General features: G+C 55.6%; 2 protein-coding genes across 2 annotated transcripts; both read right to left on the bottom strand.

The window, feature by feature from the left end:
• Positions 1-1,997: 1,997 nt before the first annotated feature.
• Positions 1,998-13,228, bottom strand: LOC109382088 (inactive phospholipid phosphatase 7). Its single transcript, XM_019641372.1, has 2 exons — positions 12,481-13,228; positions 1,998-3,216 (listed from the first exon to the last, which is right to left on the bottom strand). The coding sequence occupies exons 1-2, from the start codon at positions 12,926-12,928 to the stop codon at positions 2,852-2,854; spliced, it is 813 nt and encodes a 270-aa protein (XP_019496917.1). The 5' UTR covers positions 12,929-13,228; the 3' UTR covers positions 1,998-2,851.
• Positions 13,229-14,572: 1,344 nt separating this feature from the next.
• LOC109382330 (inactive phospholipid phosphatase 7-like) lies at positions 14,573-17,871 on the bottom strand. The gene is made up of 4 exons (XM_019641732.1): positions 17,122-17,871; positions 15,852-15,855; positions 14,666-14,702; positions 14,573-14,578 (listed from the first exon to the last, which is right to left on the bottom strand). Exons 1-4 carry the CDS (start codon positions 17,567-17,569, stop codon positions 14,573-14,575), a joined length of 495 nt encoding a protein of 164 aa, XP_019497277.1. The 5' UTR covers positions 17,570-17,871.
• Between the last annotated feature and the right edge of the window lie 3,087 nt (positions 17,872-20,958).

Raw genomic sequence — 20,958 nt, 5'->3', positions numbered from 1 at the left:
CCCAGGGGGGACAAGTGGTCTTTTCTGGGGTGAGGTGGGTTGGGCGTGGTCCAAGTAGCTCATTCTTTCTTTCGCAATCCCTCTGTATGCCAGGCCCCTCCGCTGGGGACATGTGTCCCTGCTGGGGATGGGGCCTCACAGGGCAGCACCTTATCCTCAGCCCAAAGCTGGAGCTCAAGCCACCACGGATGACAGATTTCCGAGGGTGGGGGCGAGGAGAGAAGGCAGACGCCCTCGCCCCTTCTGCTCAGCATCTCATAACCACAACGCCCAGGAGCACCCCTGGGAATGTGCAGAATGCATTTTAAAGACTCCGGAACCAGCCAATGTTCAAGGTTGAAAGTTGGGACTTTGAATCACGGTGTGCAGCTTGGCTGGGGGTGCTGGAGGCTCAAGAGAGAAGCCGGGGGCCTTGGGTGGGTGGGCAGGGGGCAGGGCACAGCTTGGGTCCTGTCTGCAGGGACACTGGTCCTGAGGGGACCGTGACCATGGAGGATGTGGGGTCTCTGCAGCAGGAGGGGAAGCTAGTCAGGCCTGAGGGCTGGGCCTATGGAGGGCTCTGTGCCCAGGAGACCCGAGTGCCCTTCATCATTGGCAGCCAGGCCCCTCGGATGTAAGTGTCCCCGTGGGGCCGGCTCAGAGAGGAAGCTGTTTTCCTCCCACAAGGGATCCTGTGTGTTGTGTGTTGAAATGTATCCCCAAAAAGATATGTTGAAGTCTGAACTCCCAGTAGCTACGAATAGGACCTTATTTGGAAATAGGGTCTTTGCAGATGGGATTAAGATGTAAGTTAAGATGAGACCATACTGAAGTAGGGCGGGCCCTCACCCAATACGACTGGTGTCCTTGTAAGAAGAGGAGGCACACAGACACGCAGAGAACGCGCTGTGACAATGGAGGCAGGGGTGGGAGCGATGCAGCCGAAGCCGAGAAACGCCAAGCACTGCCGGCACCACAGAAGCTGGGAGGGTTAAGGAAGCATTCTACCCAGCGCCTCAGAGGCAGCGTGGCCCTGCCGACACCTTGATTCTGGACTTCAAACCTCCAGGACTGTGAAAGAATACATTTGTGTTGTTTTAAGCCACTGGGCTGTGGTTCTTCGTGATGGCAGCTTGGGAAACGTACCCACTGTGTGTCAGCACCAACATCCAGCTCATCCCTGTCTCTCTCGGAAGGACCACACAGAGGCCGATGTGGGAAGCTGAGGTGGGGAGAACATGGGCTGTGGGCTTTCACAGACAGACTGATTCTCACACCGTGGTGCTGCCTCCTGGCTGGGCAACCTGGCAAGTCGCCTCTTTTCTCAGGGCCTCTGTTTTCTCATCTATACAATGGGCACATTGATTACCCTGCCCTGCACTCGGGGTGCAGTCCCTCGGACTGCCCTGCTCATCTGTCACAGGTAAGGCCCCTTTTGCCTCCTGGCCTTTGTCCCTGTCTTCCCTCTGCCAGACCACTCTCCCCACCTTCCTGGCCCACTCACTAGCCCCCCTCTCCCTTCCCCAGGACCCCTGCCTGCCCTGGCACCCGATCTCTGGGTAAAGCTCCTGTATGGCCTTCATGGCAGCTTTCCTCAGGCTTGACTGTGTCTGCCTGGTCACTTGTCCATTTTCCGGGGGGCAGGGGCCAAGTCAGAGGGAGCAATGCAGAGTCTGGAAACTGGAGTGAGAGAGGTTCTTGGCCCCCGGGGGCATCTCCATCAGCATCACAGTGGGAGCTGGGCAGAGTGGCCAGTGTGGGGCCTGGGGGATAAAGGGTGCCCCAGACGGGACCTCAGGCAGAAGGGACCAACCAGCCTGGGAAACCCAGCAGCCCATTGTCGCCAGACCACCAGAGACCACGGGCCATCTGCGGATGAAAAAATCGGCTTTTCCTTCCCCACAATGTTAACAGAGACTCCAGCCCCCCATCATCCCCACCCCGCACCCCCATGTTAACAGAGACTCTCCTGCCTGGAAACTCTTGTACCACACAAGGAAAAACCACACAGGAGAGGGTCCGTTTGCATGTCACCTGTATTGTCACATAAAATGCACATCCATAACGGTTAACTTGGAAACGACCTATTAGGTCACACGGAGTCCGGCCCCTGGGGGCCAAAGCGGCACCGATGCCCATGGGCCGTGGGCTTCCCACAGGCTGTGGCGCTGGTCAGCGCTGGGAGAGGCCAGCTCACGCCTCAGGCCCTTCGGCTCCTGGGCAGCAAAACGAGCTTGAGGAAACGGCAGTTCCTTGGGGGTTAATAGCTGTTCCATTAGAAAAGGGTTCTGTGGTCAAATAAGCTTAGGAAACATGGGGTTACAGAAGGTTCGACAAGAAGCTTTCCTACAGGACTTGTCAGAGCCTTTACAACAAGAACAACCCTTGTGAATGTCCAACCTGGGGGCAGAGTATGCAGCATTTCCCAAATTTATTTGACCACAAAACCCTTTTTCTTCCCAAAATGTCTTGCAAGCTGGTGTCTGGTAGAAAGTGCTGCCCTAAGCGCTCGATGGCCGTTAATGGCACCTGTGTTGGGTGGTAGGTTGGGGGTATTTTGCCAGGCATCGCACTGGGGTATGGTGGGCACAGCCAAGAACTCAACAGTCGTGATGATGAAGGCTAAGACAAGATTCGGTCCCTCTCCTGCCACCTTGGCACTCACCTGTTACCTCCAGAGCGGAAGCTAAGCAGGGCTGTCCCCACGCTGGGTCCTGGCCTGCCTAGAAAGAGACTGAGTCCAAGCGAAGGAGCAGGGGCCACCCGGCACTATCCCGGGCATGCCAGTCATTGGGTGGGCCCACCTGAGGTCACCAGGCCACCCCTCCCCCGCCGGCCCTGCCTCCTCCTGCCAGAGCGACGCGGCAGAGGTTCACCAGGCAGAGATGAGCATCTGACAAGTGTTGGAAGACATCCAGACGAGCTCCACCAGGCGGAACTGGAAGTAGCCGATGATAAAGCCCGAGATGACGTCCGTGATGTGGTGACGGCCGATCATCACGCGCGACAGGCCCACGCAGAAGGCCCAGAGGACCAGCAGGATGCGCAGTGGCACCGCCAGCACCAGGTGGCTGAGGAAGAACTTGGACACCATGGCCGCGCGGCTGGCGTGCCCAGCGGGGAAGGCGTAGATGTCCATGGTGAGGTAGTCCAGGAGGCTCGGGCTCGTCTCGAATGGGCCTCGCCGCTTGATGAGCTTCTGCACACCGGCCACCGTCATGATGTCCAGGAGCAGGGCTGTGGCGGCAGAGGGAGGCCCCGAGGGGCGGTCAGTGCCCCCTCCTCCTCTTCTCTCCTCCCGCCCTTCACCCCAGCCACACTCCCACCTCAGGGCCTTTGCTTGTGCTGTTCCCTCTACCCAGAATGCCTTTCCCTGGGATAGTCACACACCTCATGCCCCCATTTCTTTCAGCCCAGGTGCCTTCCCTGACCACCTGTTTCAAAAGCCCCATCCCTCTCTATCCCCCCTCCCTGCTTTATTTTTCTTTCCGGCATTTCCACGGCCTGACACATCACACATATTCTCGTGCAGTTCTGTCCTCTCTCTTCCCCCCACGACATGCACTCCATAGAGGCCAGGACACGATCTGCTCACGGCTGGGAGGTGTTCGTGACAGAGTGGGCAATCGGGCCTGTCACGGGCCACTGAGGGCACCTCAGAGGATCTGAGTTCTGACAAGCGGGAATCTGGGCTAGTGACTTTCCTCAAAGGACCTCACGAAAGCCCCAGCCAGCTCTGAGAACAGGGCGTTACCATCCTCACTTTTTCTAAGTTGAGGTGAAATGCAACGTGACTTGCAATGAACCATTTGTAAGTGGACAGTTCTGTGGCATCCAGTACATTCACAAGGTACAGCCACCACCTCTCTCCAGTTCCAAAGCATTTCAGCACCCCGACAGGAAACCCTGTACCCATTAAGCAGTCCTCCTCATCCTCCCTCCCCCCAGCCCCTGGCAACCACCAATCTGCTTTCTGTCTCTATGGACTTGCCTATTCTGGACATTTCATATCAAAAGAGTTGGTCCCCCGCCCTCTGCCTGCCACCCGGGAGGGGCCTGAGGAGGGTGGCAGATGATCACCACATGACAGTTCTGGCGGTGGGTGCTTTCCTAGAAACGCCGCAGTGGATATCAAAATTGTTGGCCTGCAAATGCTCTCTCTCAGAAAACAACAACAACAACAACAAAAAACTGTTGGAAAAAACGGCACAGTAGATGTCTGCTGTAGAAAACTTACAAATGATTTTGCATCACCTATAATCCTGTCACCCAGAGGTAGCCACGGTTCCAGTCCCTTCTACCATCTATAGAGCATAGATTTAACAAAGGCTATAGCACGCTCCGCACACTGTCCTGTCACCTGCTGTTGAAAGTTGCCACATCACACACACCCGGAACCCCACAGCGAGCGGAAGAGGCATTGTGGCCTCTGCCCGGGTCACAGCGCTGGACGTAACGATCGCTTCCAAACAACGCTGCCCTCCCTGGTTTGTGCAGACCTGCTCAGCCTTCCTCGTTTCCTGCCTGCCACCGGGCTCTTGGCTTGGGATTTGAACCCCTGGCCTCCCCTGGGCTTGCCCCATCATTAGCCACAGGGCCGGCTGATGTCCACCCGCCCCGGGACAGGCCTGGCCAGCAAGGGAGACGGAGCAGCAGCAGGAAGCAGTGGCAGGATAGGCTGCCTGCCCCGAGAGGAGGAACCCAAAGGAGCCAGGAAACTTGGTTCTGCACGTGCCTGCCACGGATTTCCATGGCAATGTGTTCCCAAGAGCCCAGGCCTCCCAGGAAGGAGGCCTGGGAGGTGTGTGGCCAGCTAACCTGTGTGCTGCAGACTCAGCAGAGGCCAGGCTCAGGCGGGGAGCCACATGCAGCCCGTGAGAGGCCATCGTTCCAGCAGGAGAGGGACCATCAGGGCGGCTGGGGGCTGGAGGGGGGCAGCTGCATCTGACCCCTAGGACTCTGGGCCTAACAGAGCAGCAGAGGCAGGAGGCCAGGCCGAGGGGAGTCAGCCGGCCTCTCCAGCCCAGTGAGGCCCTTCCCTCACCCCAGCGACAGGCTCTTTCCACCCGGGTCTCTGCCCCTTCACCGTGTGCCTGGGGGGACCATTGGGCCGGCCTGGCCAGCCAGCTGGCCCAGCACACGCTGCGCCTGGCTCATGCACTCACTTGACCTTGTTTTTGGGCATCGCCGGTTCTTGGGTCTGTCAGGTGTGGGCCAGGCCTGGGGCTGGTGAACTAGGCTGGCAGGGTGCTTTGCTTCTGAGGAGGAGATGGGCAGGGAGCAAGAGTGATGGAGAGACGCTCTGCAGGTGTGACGCGTGGCGGCGGCGCCCCCTCGCCTCGCTGCGGTCGTCTGTGTGAGGGGATGGAAGGAGAAGCCGCGGGCAAGTGCTCAGGCTGCAGGCCTGCCCCAGACACCCCACTTGCTGGCCCTGCAGGGCCACTCCTTCCTCCAGCCTCGCGGCCAGCCCTCCGTGGGGCTGGCATTCTGACACCGTCAGCGCATAATCTGGGGCCCAGAAATAGAAGCAAATGGCGCCATCACTCAAGGCTCTGTGAATCCAGCTCACATGGCCCAGTTGAATTCCCTGACCTATATCCCCCCTGCCAGCCTCCCCACACACCCAGAGGGAGGCCTGGGGGCCCCCAAGGGGAAGGCCTGCCGGGCACGAGGCTCAGCGGCTGGGGTCAGGAGGGTGGCTGAAGCCAGCTGCTTCGGATTTGCTCTCTGACCGGAGCAGGTCACTTCACCTCCCCGGGCCTCTGCTCCCTGCAGTCAACTAGGGTGGTGCCTTTGCACCTGGGCTCCAGGATCAGAGCCAGCTTCAAGGTCATGCTAACACATTGCATGACCTTGGCACATCCATCCCTCGGCGCACCCCTCCCCTCATGGGCAAAATGGGGATCATCCCAGAGCTACTCTGAGGGTCCCTCGCAGCAGGGACTCCCTAAATGGGGCCTGGGAGGCAGGGCTCGGCCCCACCACCTCTCTCACCCTTCTGGCCTCACAGTCTCAGCCCCTCATTGAGCTGGGGTCTGAGATGCCTGCAACCCCCACGCAGGAAGCACAACTAGCCCCCAGGCCCTGCTGTCCTGACACCTGACACCTGTCTCTGGGGAGAGAGCAAAGATAGGACTCCTTGTTGGCTGGTGAGGGGACAGTTTTGTGAGCGGGGTCTCACTGGCGGAGGGGGGTGGCTGAGAGGAGGGGTCCTGGCTCTTCTGGCCTGGGGGTCGACCCTGCCTCCAGTTCCCCATTCCAGCTTCTCCGGGAGACGGAGGCCAGCTGGTACTGCTGCGGGGCAGGGTGGACACATGTCAACTTTCTGAAGGGCATTTGGCTTCAACTCAGGGGTCTTCACAACATGTCTGCCTTGACTCAGCTCTTCCATTTGCAGGAATCTCCTCGGGAGATAATTACGGATGTGCACCACGATTCATGGTCAAGATGCCCACTGCGGCATTCTCCGTTAACACTGGAAGACGCGCACCAACCCAGCGCCCTTGAGCAGGAGACGGATGGGACAAACTGGGGCCAAGTCTAGACAATGGAGCACTCCGGGCCACCAAGAAGGATGAAGCGGATGTGTATTTATAGCCACCGAGGAGAGCTAAAGGGAAAAGGCCAATTGCCAAACAGGATTCACAGTAGGATGCCATTTTTGTAAAATAAGATGTAAATGTGTTCATATGCAGAGAAAAAACGTCTGGAAGGCACCACACTAAATGTTAACTGTGCTTCTCGCTGGGTGGGAAGATGGAGGGTGATTTTTATTGCCTTTCTGTAATTCTGCATTTAAAATTTTTTCTTACCATGAAGACACATTATTTATACACATTTTTTAAAAGTTAGTTTTGCAAAAAACAAACATTGCACGGCTTCATTTATATGAGATGCCTAGAATAAGAGAATTGACAGAGACAGGAAGTAGATTAGAGGTTATGGGGTGGCGAGGGGGGGCTGGGGGAGGGGATGAGGAGTCGTGTTTAATGGGGACAGAGTGTCAGTTTGGGAAGACGAGGAAGTCCTGGAGATGGATGGTGGGGATGGCTGCACAGCAGTGTGAATGTATTTAATGCCACTGGACTGTACACTTAAAAATGGTTAAGATGGCAAATTTTATGTTATGTGCATTTTAGCACACACATACAAACACGGCTCCTGGGGGGCCCACAGAGCAGGGAGGGTGGGCGGAAGGGAGGTCCTGGGCGGGGTGGGGGTGGGGGCAGGAACACTTGTCTTTTGGCTCTGGGACATCTGCTTTTTTGGTGTGAGCAGTGTGCGAGTGCACGTGCACGTGCATGTGTGTGCGCGTGTGCACACGCCCGGCCTCTCTCCTGACCAGGGCAGCCCCTCCTTCAGCCAGAGCCGCTGCCCGCTGGCTTTGGTGCTGACATGAGGGTCCTGGTCTGTCTCTATCTCCCCTAGCCTGAGTGACTCTGAGTGAATCCCATAACTTAGCTGGTTTCTGTTTTTTTACCTGAAGAGTCCAAATACTAAAGCTGGCTCTGTCTGTCTCTGAAGACTATCGGAGTGTCTCTGAAGACTATCGGGGTGCGAGGACATAAAAATCGTGGGCATGGAAGTCCGACCGCAGGGTCTGCTCCCCCAGCTGAGGGGCAGGCTCCGGAGCAGGGACAATGCCTCCCTCCCACTGCACACCTGCTGCTTTCGTTTCCGTGTTAGCTGCATGGCAGCTGCCAGGACACTGCAGAAGGGACCTGACCTGTCAGGGGGCCACCAAAAACTCCCCTGCGGGAGGGACCGACTATTCGGCTTGCTGAGCCCCACTGAGATGATGAGAAGCGAAGCTGGGGAAAGGGCGACGGAATGTCCTGCCTCTGCAGAGCGGGCAGGTGTCATCTCTAGCAGGCGTGTTCCTGAAAGTGAAGTTGGGATCAGCTTAAATATCCCTCAGTTAGGGACAGGCCTCGTGGAGGGTTGTCCCCTAGGCTGTCCCCAGGAGCAGGGGCTGGTGGTGGGGGTGGGACAGCCCACAGAAGAGATTATATGGGGCGTCTGCCAGCAGGAAGGGGGGTTTGAGGGGAGAGGGATGCTGCCAGGTAGCTGGGGGGTAGGGTGGGGTGCTGCAAGACTGAGAAAGCCAGTTCTGGGTTCTGAACCCCTCAAGTATGCAGGGACATGAGGGGCCGAGACCGTGATTCCAAAAGGGAGGTGAAGGGCGCAGCAGGTCGAGGTCAAGCTGAGCAAAACACTGCAGGAATTTTGACACATGCCGTATGTTAGCATGCGCCCAGAGAAAAGCCCAGAGGCTCGCGACCCAAGCTGTAATGAAGGTGATTCCCAGGGAGGAGTTTGGGAGGGTGCTCACTTTTTTCATCATCTAGTCTTGTAATGTTTGTATTTTCCTTACCATAGGAATGTATAATGAAAAGGTTCTCAACATCACTAATCATTAGGGGCATGCAAATCAAAACCATGATACCATGTTCCCACCCATTGGGACGGTATTGTGCAAAAAAACAGAAAATAGCAAGTGTAGGTGAAGATGTGGAGACACTGGAACCCTTGTGCCCTGGTGGTGGGAATGGAAAATGGCCCCGCTGCTATGGAAAACAGTATGGGGGTTCCTCAAAAAACTAAACATAGAATTATCATTCGATCCACCAATTCCAATTCTGAGTACACACCTAAAAGAAGAAAAAGCAGCCTCAAAAAGATGTCGGCACTCCCATGTTCACAGCAGCATCATTCACAATGGCCAAAAGGCAGAAGCAACCCAAGTGTCCGCTGACAGATGATGGATAAACAAAACGTGGTCCATCCACACCATGGAATACTATTCAGCTTTAAAAGGAAGGAAATCCTGACACCTGCTACCACATGGATGGACCATGAGGACATTACGCCGAGTGAAAGAAGCCAGATACAAAAGGACAAATACTGTATGATTCCACTCATATGAGGTCCCTACAGTAGACAAATTCATAGAGACAGAAAGTAGAACGGTGGTTACCAGGGACTGGGGAGGGGACGGGGAGTGAGTGTTTAGTGGGGACAGAGTTTCACTTTGGGAAGATGAGGAAGTCCTGGATGGGCGGTGGGGATGGCTGCACAGTAGTGCGATTGCACTTAATGCCCCTGAACTGTACACCTAGCGATGGTTAAAATGGCGAATTGCATGTTATGTCTACTTTACCACATACAAATATGAGAGGAAAAGAATGTATAGTTATCAGCATTAGGAAGATCTCAATAAAGATGCTTTCACAGATCATGGCAGTTAAGACACAGAGGCCATTTTCCACCAAGGACATGTCCATGAGGAAACCAGGATGGGCCTGGGTCACCTGTAACCTGGCTCCCTTTGGGGTAATCAAGCCAGGTGCTGCAGGAGAGGGACAAAGGCGGAATCAGGACAACTCACAGGTCCAGAGCTTGGAGGGGACCTGGAGGGAGTCTGGACCTGAGACTTCTTTGGATAATGGTTATGGTGATAATGATGGTGACAATCACTGCTATACAATAATTAAGTGGCATTCGCATGTGCCAAGCACTTTATGTGTAATTCTTCAGTGAAGTGTCCTGGCAACTCATTTAGCAGATGAGGAAAACGAGGCTCAGAGAGACAAAGCCACTTGCCCGGGTTCCCACAGCAGGGCTGGGACTCGCACCCAGGTCTGGCCGATTCTGGAGTCCAGGCTTTTGCCAGCTGCTAAGACCCTTCCTGGCTTTGAGGGTTCCAGAGTCTGGGCAGCATGCCCTAGGGGAGGTGGCACAGGGGGCAGTGCAGAGAACTTCCTAGCCCAGCTGGGGCTTGTTCCAGGCCCCTCGCCTGGAGCTCCCAGGTCCCAAGTGTGCAGGTCACGACCTCTGCACCCAGTAGAGACTTCTCCCAGGGGTGTGCTGGGTGCCCTGGTGTTGGAGTGAGCAGGCAGGCTGGATAGGGCTCCCTCACCCCTCTGGGCCATGCCACCCAACTGTGCCAAGTGCTTCACCAGCTCCCCTTGAGTCCTCACCATGGCCCTGAGCTTGACCAAGTTCACAGAGCGAGTCGGGGTCAGGCGGGGACCCTGCCCAGTCTGCCCTCAGAGGCTGTGCTCTGGGGTTGAAAGGCCCTGCAGGAGACTAATGGACAACAGAACCCTGCAGCCTGTGCTCAGCGGAGGGTCTGCTTTCCCCTTCCAGGCAGAGGACAGTGTGGCAGCCCCTCTTGGAGGGCTGGACCAGGGCCATGGGGTGACGACTGGCTTTGGTTATCTGTTGCAGTCTCCGCCCATAAGCCCAGGGGCTGGGTCCGAGGTTCCACACAGCGACCTGGGCCCACAGACCAGCCTGCCTGCTCTGAGCGGCCAGTTTTGAGTGGCTGCTTTGCTCCAGGCCCTTATCTCTCCGTGGTCTCAGTACCTGGATGCACCTGCAAAGGTGCTGGCAGACGGAAAACCTCCTCCCAGACCCTTCGCCTCCTCACTGCACACACTTTAGAACAGATGGGGGGACGCCCAACCTGCAGACTGATGGTGAGGGGGACGGTGAGGGGTTTGCAGTCTGCAGGACTTGGGTTTGGGTCCCCGACCTACCACTTCCAATCGTGAGGGGTAGGCAAGTCCCTTGACCCACCTGAGCCTCAGTTAACACATCTGTAAAGTGGGTATGTTAATATTTACCTTATAAGGTCATGAAAAAGATTTTTAAATCATGAAATATGGGACATTCATAGCATAGCATTTGGTATGTAATGAAGCTCAGTAAATGATGTTTTAAAAAACTTAAAAGCAACTGTCATTCATACTCAAGGGAGGCATCTTGACTCTTGTTCTTTGAAGGCAACACCTCTGCGCCCACAGCAGCAGGTTCCTGGAATGAGCCAGCACCGTCTCCTAACAAGCTACAGTCGCTCCCAGTTCTAATCCTGGCCCGTCCCTCTGCCTCCGCCTCCGTCTCCTCCTCTTTAAATGGAGAATAACAGCTTCTCCCCTGTGGGGTTGTGGTAAGGATAAGAAGTGATGGTGTGGCTTATGCAAAACCGGGCACACAGCAAACACTGAACAAATTACGAATACAGCTTCACCACCCCCACCATCAGAGGGGTCCGCAGAGCGGGCTCGAGGAAGCTCTCCCACCCCTGTCCTTTGACACCAGGCCACCTAACCCCCAACACGTTTTCTTGAGCCATGCGCCATGTGAGACTGCAGTGGGTGCTGGGGAAGCCTCGGTAAGGAGAGCAGGGTTCTGCCCCCAGGAGCCCCCTCATGGTGCCTAGGCCACCTTGCTCGTCCCCTCCCTCCCAAGCCCATGGCAAGGCTCCTGGGAAGAGCACAGGCCTGGACGTCAGGCAGACCTGGTGCAAATCTCCCGCTCTCAACCGTTGGCCAGGTGGCTTTACTTATAGGAGCCTCAGTTTCCTAATCTGTAAAGTGGGAAGGATAATAGCACTAGTCACGCAGGACTGTTTATTTGGGATAAATAACATGTGATGTAAATAATTTAGTACTAAGAACAAGAGAATGTTGATGGTACCAGGCCCGCCCTCTCCTGCACAAAGCACCTGACTGTTTCCTCCTCCCCACGTCCCACCCACAGAGCGTCCAGCCCCAGACTCTGAGATGAGAGCAGAGAGACACACGTTTTCATAACTTCCTCTGGGACACAGTTCTCTGGGATCCAACTCATACCCCTTTTGAAACTGGGACCCCTTGTCAGTGTTTGCTTAGCCAGAGATCCCCGCCCACATGAAGCCCAAATGGTGGTCGTGCTGGGAAGGGTGAGAGAATGGACATGGGCCCAGCAGGGAGGGTGGGATGAGAAATTCCCCAGGCACCTTGGGGAACTGGAGTGCCTGGGGGGTGGCTAGCCGGGGGCTGGGCATCACCTTCTGGGTGGAGGGGAGGGCCCATCTTCCACATGGGTTGCACGTGGCGCCTGGCACAGGGCAGTGCTGAACTGAAAGAACTGGTGGCAAAGACTTTGGAAAAACAAACCAAAGACCAGCTCAGCAGGCCCTCTCCTCCAGCAACTCACCTAGGGAAGCAGCAGGTATGAAGTTCAGGAGGCCACAAGTATGTGGGAGCCCCAGACTGGACCCCCTGCACCTCCAGGCACTGTGGGAGAATCCTAGGCAGCTTACAGGGTCCCCGAACCAAGCAGAGGGGTATGGGGACAGACCATAAGTGCTGACTGCAAGCAGTGTAGAAACTCAAGGACCCCAACCTGTGGATGGGAGTTACTTCCCTCTCCAGGGTCCCCACCAGACCCCTGATCATCCCCCTTGAGGCCCAAGCCTCCCACACCCCCCACCCCAAAGGTGCCTCTGGGGAGCAGGGCCCTTCCTTAGAGGTTCCTGCTGGGCCTCCACATTCTTGAGGAACCCCCCCTTTGCTGGGGGCCCTCTTCTGCGCATCCCTGGCTCTCTCTTTCCCAAGCCGGAAGCTTGCCCATTTCTGGGACACCCTTCCTGCCTAATCTCATTAGCTCATTCCAGTCGGCTTCAAGGGCCCCGCTGGTCCTGGCGGGGTGGGTGGCAGACACCGGTACACTTACCCAGCAGCAGGTTCATAAGCACCTCCTGGCCAGCCAGCGTGCTGCTCTTTACCAGACAGAGGATGGTGCCCCCGATCCAGGGGATGCCGTGGCCCGTGATGCCAATGAGCTTGACCATGGAGCGGGCGCTGGCCCAAGATGCGGCCCGGCCTGCACACACCCCCAGCCGCTTGGACATGCAGATGTCAATGGCTAGCAGGGAGTTGAAGGCGATACCCTTGAAGGACGGGTTCAGCTGCATGCAGTCCTCTTCGGGCAGCTGCTGAGACTGGCGTCGCTCGCGGGCCCCGTCGCCAGGGGGTGGGGGCTGCACCGAGGGTCCTGAGGCCTTCCTGTTGGAGCTGCGGGGCTCCGGGACCCCCTTGGGGGGCTGGTTCAGGGACAGGAACTCGGCCCGGTTGAGGACGTTGCGGTCCCGGGCACGGGCCCGGTTCTGGGAGGCTGGCATGGTGACGCTGACACTGTGAGGGCTGGTGCCAGCCCGGCTGCGAGGGCCTTCTCCCCAAGACAAGAGCTGTCCCCGGAGCTGCCACTGCTCTCTGCGTCCCTGCCTTCTCCGCAGCAGCTGTTAAATATAGAGTGGAAGATTGCACATGGCTGTTTACCTCCGGCTGCCACCAGGCTCCAAGGGACGTCAATGCCAGCTAGGCAGCCAATCGAGCCCACCACTGTGGGCCAGCGCCAATGGAGCCACGGGGAAGGCGGTCGGGTCCACAGCTGCGGCCGCTGCCTCGGGCCTGGGCTATTTAAATCTTCCAATGGCTCGCTCCCAGGCTGTGGGGGACTCTGGGAAATGTAGTCCTCCTGCTGCTCTAGCCTCAGCTGTGTCCCCGGCCAGAGGCCACAAATGTGGGCTCTGGACTAAGCCCTGCTTTTACCAGCTTCCCTCTGAGTAGTCCAGGCCCCTGTGGGCCAGGCCTGCCGACCCCACTGGCTTGGGCAGCTTGGACTTGGTCCCGTGGACTGGACAGGCCTCTCCTGGCTCCAGGTGGAGTGAATGACATCGATGACTGAAAGCATCATCTTGGGTCTGCTGGGGCCAGGCCCAGCCCCTCCTCTCTGCAACAGCATTTCATTAAGCTGGCAGGTTGGTTTTTATTTTTTTTAAATCAGTCTTGAATTTGGCTTCAGTGCATCACAGTCCAATCAAATGGCAATGTATAGCGTTTGATTTCCATTAGCGGCAGGCACAATTCATCAGTTGGTAATGGATCTGCCCCTTGGAGGTTGCCTCCATTGCTCTGAGTTTCGTGAAGGACGGACACTAGAGCAACTTCAGGCAACCCGTAAATAGTTACCGAGCACCTGGCACCATGCTAGGTGCCTGGCACACTGCAGCAAATGAAAGGCTCCATCCTTGTCCCCGGGAAGCTCACAGATCAGTGAGGATTAAATGAATGACACATGTAAGTGATTGCAAGTGTGCAGACGTGTTGCAGGAATAGAACCAGGGCTCCCGGGCTGTCCCGGGCAGGGGACAGCCTATCCTGTGAGGGCTGAGAGGCCCAGGGGGCTTGTGAATGGAGCAAAGCGGGCAAAAGGGACTGGAAACCTAGAGAGGGCAAACTCAGAGGACCCACTCAAGGAGGATTCTGAGTTTGAGTCAGGCCTTCCTACACCCACCCGGGTGACTGCGGGAAAGTCTCCACAGCCCTTTTAGGGCTCACTGGTTTCGGGTGACCAGAAGAGTCAGCAGTGAATGCCCCCGTCTCATGGCTCAGGGCAGCCAAGGCCTGTCTACCCAACTGGGAGGAGGCCGTGACTCCCTTCCAATCACTGAGCCTGCTCATGAAGCCCAGGCCTGCCCCACAGCCTTCTGGGGACCAGGTGCAGAGCATCCCAAGGACAGGAAGCTGCCTGAGGTGGGGGTGAGTGCTCTCTGGCCACAGGGAACCAGCCCATGGGCTCCAGAGTCAGGCAGATGAGGGATGACCCGGGGCTCTGGCCACCAGCTAGCTGTGAGACTTTGAGCAAGTCCTTTGACCTCTCTGGGTCTGGGTTTTTCCACCTGTAACAGGGAAATAACAGTGTTACTATTCCAAGGGCTGTTGTGAGGTCTCTGAGAGCAGGGTGCCTGCCACACAGTGAGCCTTCAACACTGGGGGTTAGGAACGGGTTCTGTTTAGCAAACGAGGCACAGTCCTCTTTCCCTTTGGAAGGACCAACCCCCAAGGTCCAGACCCACCCCATCCCTGGCTGGCATGAAGCCAGACTCCAGGAGCCTTCAGTCTGTGTTTCCTTGTAGACTCTGTGGCATTCCTTTTCCAGAGTGTTCCATTTAGACGCAGCCACAGAGGAGGATGTCCCAGGCTATGTCACATCCCTCCCTGTTGGCTGTAGCATGATGACCTGTGCCCGCTTTATCCTGGACCTGGACACATGCACGTGAACATGTATGCAGAGCACACGGGTGGCAGGCAGTGCAGAGTGCACTGAGCTCTCTATGTGCTCTCTTACTGACACCACACAACCAACCTTCCTGTGAAGGCATGATATCATCCCCATTTTACAGACGAGGAAGCTGAGGCTCAGAGCCTGAAGGCTTCCAGCCCCAAAGAGGGGGCGTCCGATACCCAAGAAGTCCCTGGTGTGGGACGCGAGGGCCTCTGGACTCAGATCCCTGAGACCACCAGGACTTGGATGTGCTCTCTCAGCTGCCCACCAGGGCACTCACCCCACTCTTCCTGGATGGGGCCCAGGACCTGGGCTGACCCCACGAGGGCCAGAGGAGCCCAGCCCAGACAGGAGCTATTAATACCCAGAGGCCTGTGTCAGCATCTTGGCCTCTCTCTGTAAGGTGAGGCGACCCTGTTCACATTCTCAGGCAGCTGAGAAGCAGGTGCCATCCCTCTATGAGTGCCTGCCACAGGCCACACAGTCGCTCTTCTCAAGAGTCTTAGAATTCATTCATTCATTGAATCTATACTTTCATTGATCTTTTCCTGCAGTCTAGCTGGGGAGATAGGATACACACTCATTAAATATTAGTCATTTTATAAAACAGTGTAATTTTACCAATAGCCTTATTTTTTCTTATTATCAAAATGGTTGCACGTTTGCTTCAATAAATTCAGTAAGTACAGGTGATATAGGTGTAATCCTACTATCTGGAGACTACCTCTGTGAACACTAGGTAGTCAGATTATAAAGGAATTCTCCCTTGTCTCATCTCCAATTACTGAAATATTTTACAACCACCAAGTATTACTTTAATAACCAGACATATATATACTAAACAAACTGTATCTATGTATATGATACACACACACACACACACACACACACAAATATGCATTTAAAAATATATTACAGGGCCAGCCGAGTGGCTCAGTTGGTTAAGAGTTAGCTTAAGAGCACGAGCTCTGAGCAACAGGGCTGCCGGTTCGATTCCCACATGGGCCAGTGACACTGTACCCGAGCTGAACTGCAGCTGAGCTGCCAACAGGTGGCAGGATGGCTCAGCTGGTGAGAGCACGTGCTACTAACAACAAGACTGCCTGTTCGATGGTGGGCTATGCCCACTCACAACTAAGACTGAACTCAGCACCTTGAGCTGAGCTGCTGTCCATATGGCTCAGTGGACACAGCGCACGCTCTTAACAACAAGGCTGCCGGATTCAACTCTCGCATGGGATGGTGGCTATGCCCACCCGCAACTAAGATTGAACACAGCACATTGAGCTTAGGAGCCACGAGCTGCTGATGGGCAGCCAGGTGGTGACTGGCACCCTCCAAGATTGAAGAATAACAACTTGGCTGGTCCCCATCCCCAATTCCTCAACATTGGTCCCCTCCCCCAAGTCCCCAATTTAATATATATATATATATATATATATATATATGTTACATTATATGCCCTTCAAAAAAATAACCTACCCTTTTCATTTAACAACTATAAACCTGGCCATATTTCTGTTACAGCCCATCATTTTTCAATGGCTGTTTGTCATTCTGTCACATGGATAGGCCATAGTTTATAGAAGTAATCCTGTTATTGGACACGTAGATTGTTTCCATTTTGTGACTACGCAAAACTATTCTCGCATGGCTGTCCTCACACATACATCCCTGTGCACTAAAGCAGACTATGAATAAGTGGCTCAAGTGGCAAGTGCCAAAAAAACTGGGTGCTCAGGTGCGTCCCCTGAGATCNGCCACAAGTATGTGGGAGCCCCAGACTGGACCCCCTGCACCTCCAGGCACTGTGGGAGAATCCTAGGCAGCTTACAGGGTCCCCGAACCAAGCAGAGGGGTATGGGGACAGACCATAAGTGCTGACTGCAAGCAGTGTAGAAACTCAAGGACCCCAACCTGTGGATGGGAGTTACTTCCCTCTCCAGGGTCCCCACCAGACCCCTGATCATCCCCCTTGAGGCCCAAGCCTCCCACACCCCCCACCCCAAAGGTGCCTCTGGGGAGCAGGGCCCTTCCTTAGAGGTTCCTGCTGGGCCTCCACATTCTTGAGGAACCCCCTCTTTGCTGGGGGCCCTCTTCTGCGCATCCCTGGCTCTCTCTTTCCCAAGCCGGAAGCTTGCCCATTTCTGGGACACCCTTCCTGCCTAATCTCATTAGCTCATTCCAGTCGGCTTCAAGGGCCCCGCTGGTCCTGGCGGGGTGGGTGGCAGACACCGGTACACTTACCCAGCAGCAGGTTCATAAGCACCTCCTGGCCAGCCAGCGTGCTGCTCTTTACCAGACAGAGGATGGTGCCCCCGATCCAGGGGATGCCGTGGCCCGTGATGCCAATGAGCTTGACCATGGAGCGGGCGCTGGCCCAAGATGCGGCCCGGCCTGCACACACCCCCAGCCGCTTGGACATGCAGATGTCAATGGCTAGCAGGGAGTTGAAGGCGATACCCTTGAAGGACGGGTTCAGCTGCATGCAGTCCTCTTCGGGCAGCTGCTGAGACTGGCGTCGCTCGCGGGCCCCGTCGCCAGGGGGTGGGGGCTGCACCGAGGGTCCTGAGGCCTTCCTGTTGGAGCTGCGGGGCTCCGGGACCCCCTTGGGGGGCTGGTTCAGGGACAGGAACTCGGCCCGGTTGAGGACGTTGCGGTCCCGGGCACGGGCCCGGTTCTGGGAGGCTGGCATGGTGACGCTGACACTGTGAGGGCTGGTGCCAGCCCGGCTGCGAGGGCCTTCTCCCCAAGACAAGAGCTGTCCCCGGAGCTGCCACTGCTCTCTGCGTCCCTGCCTTCTCCGCAGCAGCTGTTAAATATAGAGTGGAAGATTGCACATGGCTGTTTACCTCCGGCTGCCACCAGGCTCCAAGGGACGTCAATGCCAGCTAGGCAGCCAATCGAGCCCACCACTGTGGGCCAGCGCCAATGGAGCCACGGGGAAGGCGGTCGGGTCCACAGCTGCGGCCGCTGCCTCGGGCCTGGGCTATTTAAATCTTCCAATGGCTCGCTCCCAGGCTGTGGGGGACTCTGGGAAATGTAGTCCTCCTGCTGCTCTAGCCTCAGCTGTGTCCCCGGCCAGAGGCCACAAATGTGGGCTCTGGACTAAGCCCTGCTTTTACCAGCTTCCCTCTGAGTAGTCCAGGCCCCTGTGGGCCAGGCCTGCCGACCCCACTGGCTTGGGCAGCTTGGACTTGGTCCCGTGGACTGGACAGGCCTCTCCTGGCTCCAGGTGGAGTGAATGACATCGATGACTGAAAGCATCATCTTGGGTCTGCTGGGGCCAGGCCCAGCCCCTCCTCTCTGCAACAGCATTTCATTAAGCTGGCAGGTTGGTTTTTATTTTTTTTAAATCAGTCTTGAATTTGGCTTCAGTGCATCACAGTCCAATCAAATGGCAATGTATAGCGTTTGATTTCCATTAGCGGCAGGCACAATTCATCAGTTGGTAATGGATCTGCCCCTTGGAGGTTGCCTCCATTGCTCTGAGTTTCGTGAAGGACGGACACTAGAGCAACTTCAGGCAACCCGTAAATAGTTACCGAGCACCTGGCACCATGCTAGGTGCCTGGCACACTGCAGCAAATGAAAGGCTCCATCCTTGTCCCCGGGAAGCTCACAGATCAGTGAGGATTAAATGAATGACACATGTAAGTGATTGCAAGTGTGCAGACGTGTTGCAGGAATAGAACCAGGGCTCCCGGGCTGTCCCGGGCAGGGGACAGCCTATCCTGTGAGGGCTGAGAGGCCCAGGGGGCTTGTGAATGGAGCAAAGCGGGCAAAAGGGACTGGAAACCTAGAGAGGGCAAACTCAGAGGACCCACTCAAGGAGGATTCTGAGTTTGAGTCAGGCCTTCCTACACCCACCCGGGTGACTGCGGGAAAGTCTCCACAGCCCTTTTAGGGCTCACTGGTTTCGGGTGACCAGAAGAGTCAGCAGTGAATGCCCCCGTCTCATGGCTCAGGGCAGCCAAGGCCTGTCTACCCAACTGGGAGGAGGCCGTGACTCCCTTCCAATCACTGAGCTTGCTCATGAAGCCCAGGCCTGCCCCACAGCCTTTTGGGGACCAGGTGCAGAGCATCCCAAGGACAGGAAGCTGCCTGAGGTGGGGGTGAGTGCTCTCTGGCCACAGGGAACCAGCCCATGGGCTCCAGAGTCAGGCAGATGAGGGATGACCCGGGGCTCTGGCCACCAGCTAGCTGTGAGACTTTGAGCAAGTCCTTTGACCTCTCTGGGTCTGGGTTTTTCCACCTGTAACAGGGAAATAACAGTGTTACTATTCCAAGGGCTGTTGTGAGGTCTCTGAGAGCAGGGTGCCTGCCACACAGTGAGCCTTCAACACTGGGGGTTAGGAACGGATTCTGTTTAGCAAACGAGGCACAGTCCTCTTTCCCTTTGGAAGGACCAACCCCCAAGGTCCAGACCCACCCCATCCCTGGCTGGCATGAAGCCAGACTCCAGGAGCCTTCAGTCTGTGTTTCCTTGTAGACTCTGTGGCATTCCTTTTCCAGAGTGTTCCATTTAGACGCAGCCACAGAGGAGGATGTCCCAGGCTATGTCACATCCCTCCCTGTTGGCTGTAGCATGATGACCTGTGCCCGCTTTATCCTGGACCTGGACACATGCACGTGAACATGTATGCAGAGCACACGGGTGGCAGGCAGTGCAGAGTGCACTGAGCTCTCTATGTGCTCTCTTACTGACACCACACAACCAACCTTCCTGTGAAGGCATGATATCATCCCCATTTTACAGACGAGGAAGCTGAGGCTCAGAGCCTGAAGGCTTCCAGCCCCAAAGAGGGGGCGTCCGATACCCAAGAAGTCCCTGGTGTGGGACGCGAGGGCCTCTGGACTCAGATCCCTGAGACCACCAGGACTTGGATGTGCTCTCTCAGCTGCCCACCAGGGCACTCACCCCACTCTTCCTGGATGGGGCCCAGGACCTGGGCTGACCCCACGAGGGGCAGAGGAGCCCAGCCCAGACAGGAGCTATTAATACCCAGAGGCCTGTGTCAGCATCTTGGCCTCTCTCTGTAAGGTGAGGCGACCCTGTTCACATTCTCAGGCAGCTGAGAAGCAGGTGCCATCCCTTTATGAGTGCCTGCCACAGGCCACACAGTCGCTCTTCTCAAGAGTCTTAGAATTCATTCATTCATTGAATCTATACTTTCATTGATCTTTTCCTGCAGTCTAGCTGGGGAGATAGGATACACACTCATTAAATATTAGTCATTTTATAAAACAGTGTAATTTTACCAATAGCCTTATTTTTTCTTATTATCAAAATGGTTGCACGTTTGCTTCAATAAATTCAGTAAGTACAGGTGATATAGGTGTAATCCTACTATCTGGAGACTACCTCTGTGAACACTAGGTAGTCAGATTATAAAGGAATTCTCCCTTGTCTCATCTCCAATTACTGAAATATTTTACAACCACCAAGTATTACTTTAATAACCAGACATATATATACTAAACAAACTGTATCTATGTATATGATACACACACACACACACAAATATGCATTTAAAAATATATTACAGGGCCAGCCGAGTGGCTCAGTTGGTTAAGAGTTAGCTTAAGAGCACGAGCTCTGAGCAACAGGGCTGCCGGTTCGATTCCCACATGGGCCAGTGACACTGTACCCGAGCTGAACTGCAGCTGAGCTGCCAACAGGTGGCAGGATGGCTCAGCTGGTGAGAGCACGTGCTACTAACAACAAGACTGCCTGTTCGATGGTGGGCTACGCCCACTCACAACTAAGACTGAACTCAGCACCTTGAGCTGAGCTGCTGTCCATATGGCTCAGTGGACACAGCGCACGCTCTTAACAACAAGGCTGCCGGATTCAACTCTCGCATGGGATGGTGGCTATGCCCACCCGCAACTAAGATTGAACACAGCACATTGAGCTTAGGAGCCACGAGCTGCTGATGGGCAGCCAGGTGGTGACTGGCACCCTCCAAGATTGAAGAATAACAACTTGGCTGGTCCCCATCCCCAATTCCCCAACATTGGTCCCCTCCCCCAAGTCCCCAATTTAATATATATATATATATATGTTACATTATATAATAT

The sequence above is a fragment of the Hipposideros armiger genome, unplaced genomic scaffold, assembly GCF_001890085.2.
Source record: "Hipposideros armiger isolate ML-2016 unplaced genomic scaffold, ASM189008v1 scaffold_3, whole genome shotgun sequence".
Classification (NCBI taxonomy): domain Eukaryota; kingdom Metazoa; phylum Chordata; class Mammalia; order Chiroptera; family Hipposideridae; genus Hipposideros; species Hipposideros armiger.
Note: the sequence above shows the minus strand (reverse complement) of the source record. Positions and strands in the feature narration are given on the sequence as shown.

What these genes read in the sequence shown, in the direction of transcription:
- LOC109382330 (XM_019641732.1), bottom strand. Translation starts at nt 17,569, where the DNA reads ATGCCAGCCTCCCAGAACCGGGCCCGTGCCCGGGACCGCAACGTCCTC.
- LOC109382088 (XM_019641372.1), bottom strand. Translation starts at nt 12,928, where the DNA reads ATGCCAGCCTCCCAGAACCGGGCCCGTGCCCGGGACCGCAACGTCCTC. An exon ending in GCTTATGAACCTGCTGCTGG is followed by an intron (nt 3,217 to 12,480) that starts GTAAGTGTACCG and finishes CTGCCGCCACAG; the next exon opens with CCCTGCTCCTGGACATCATG.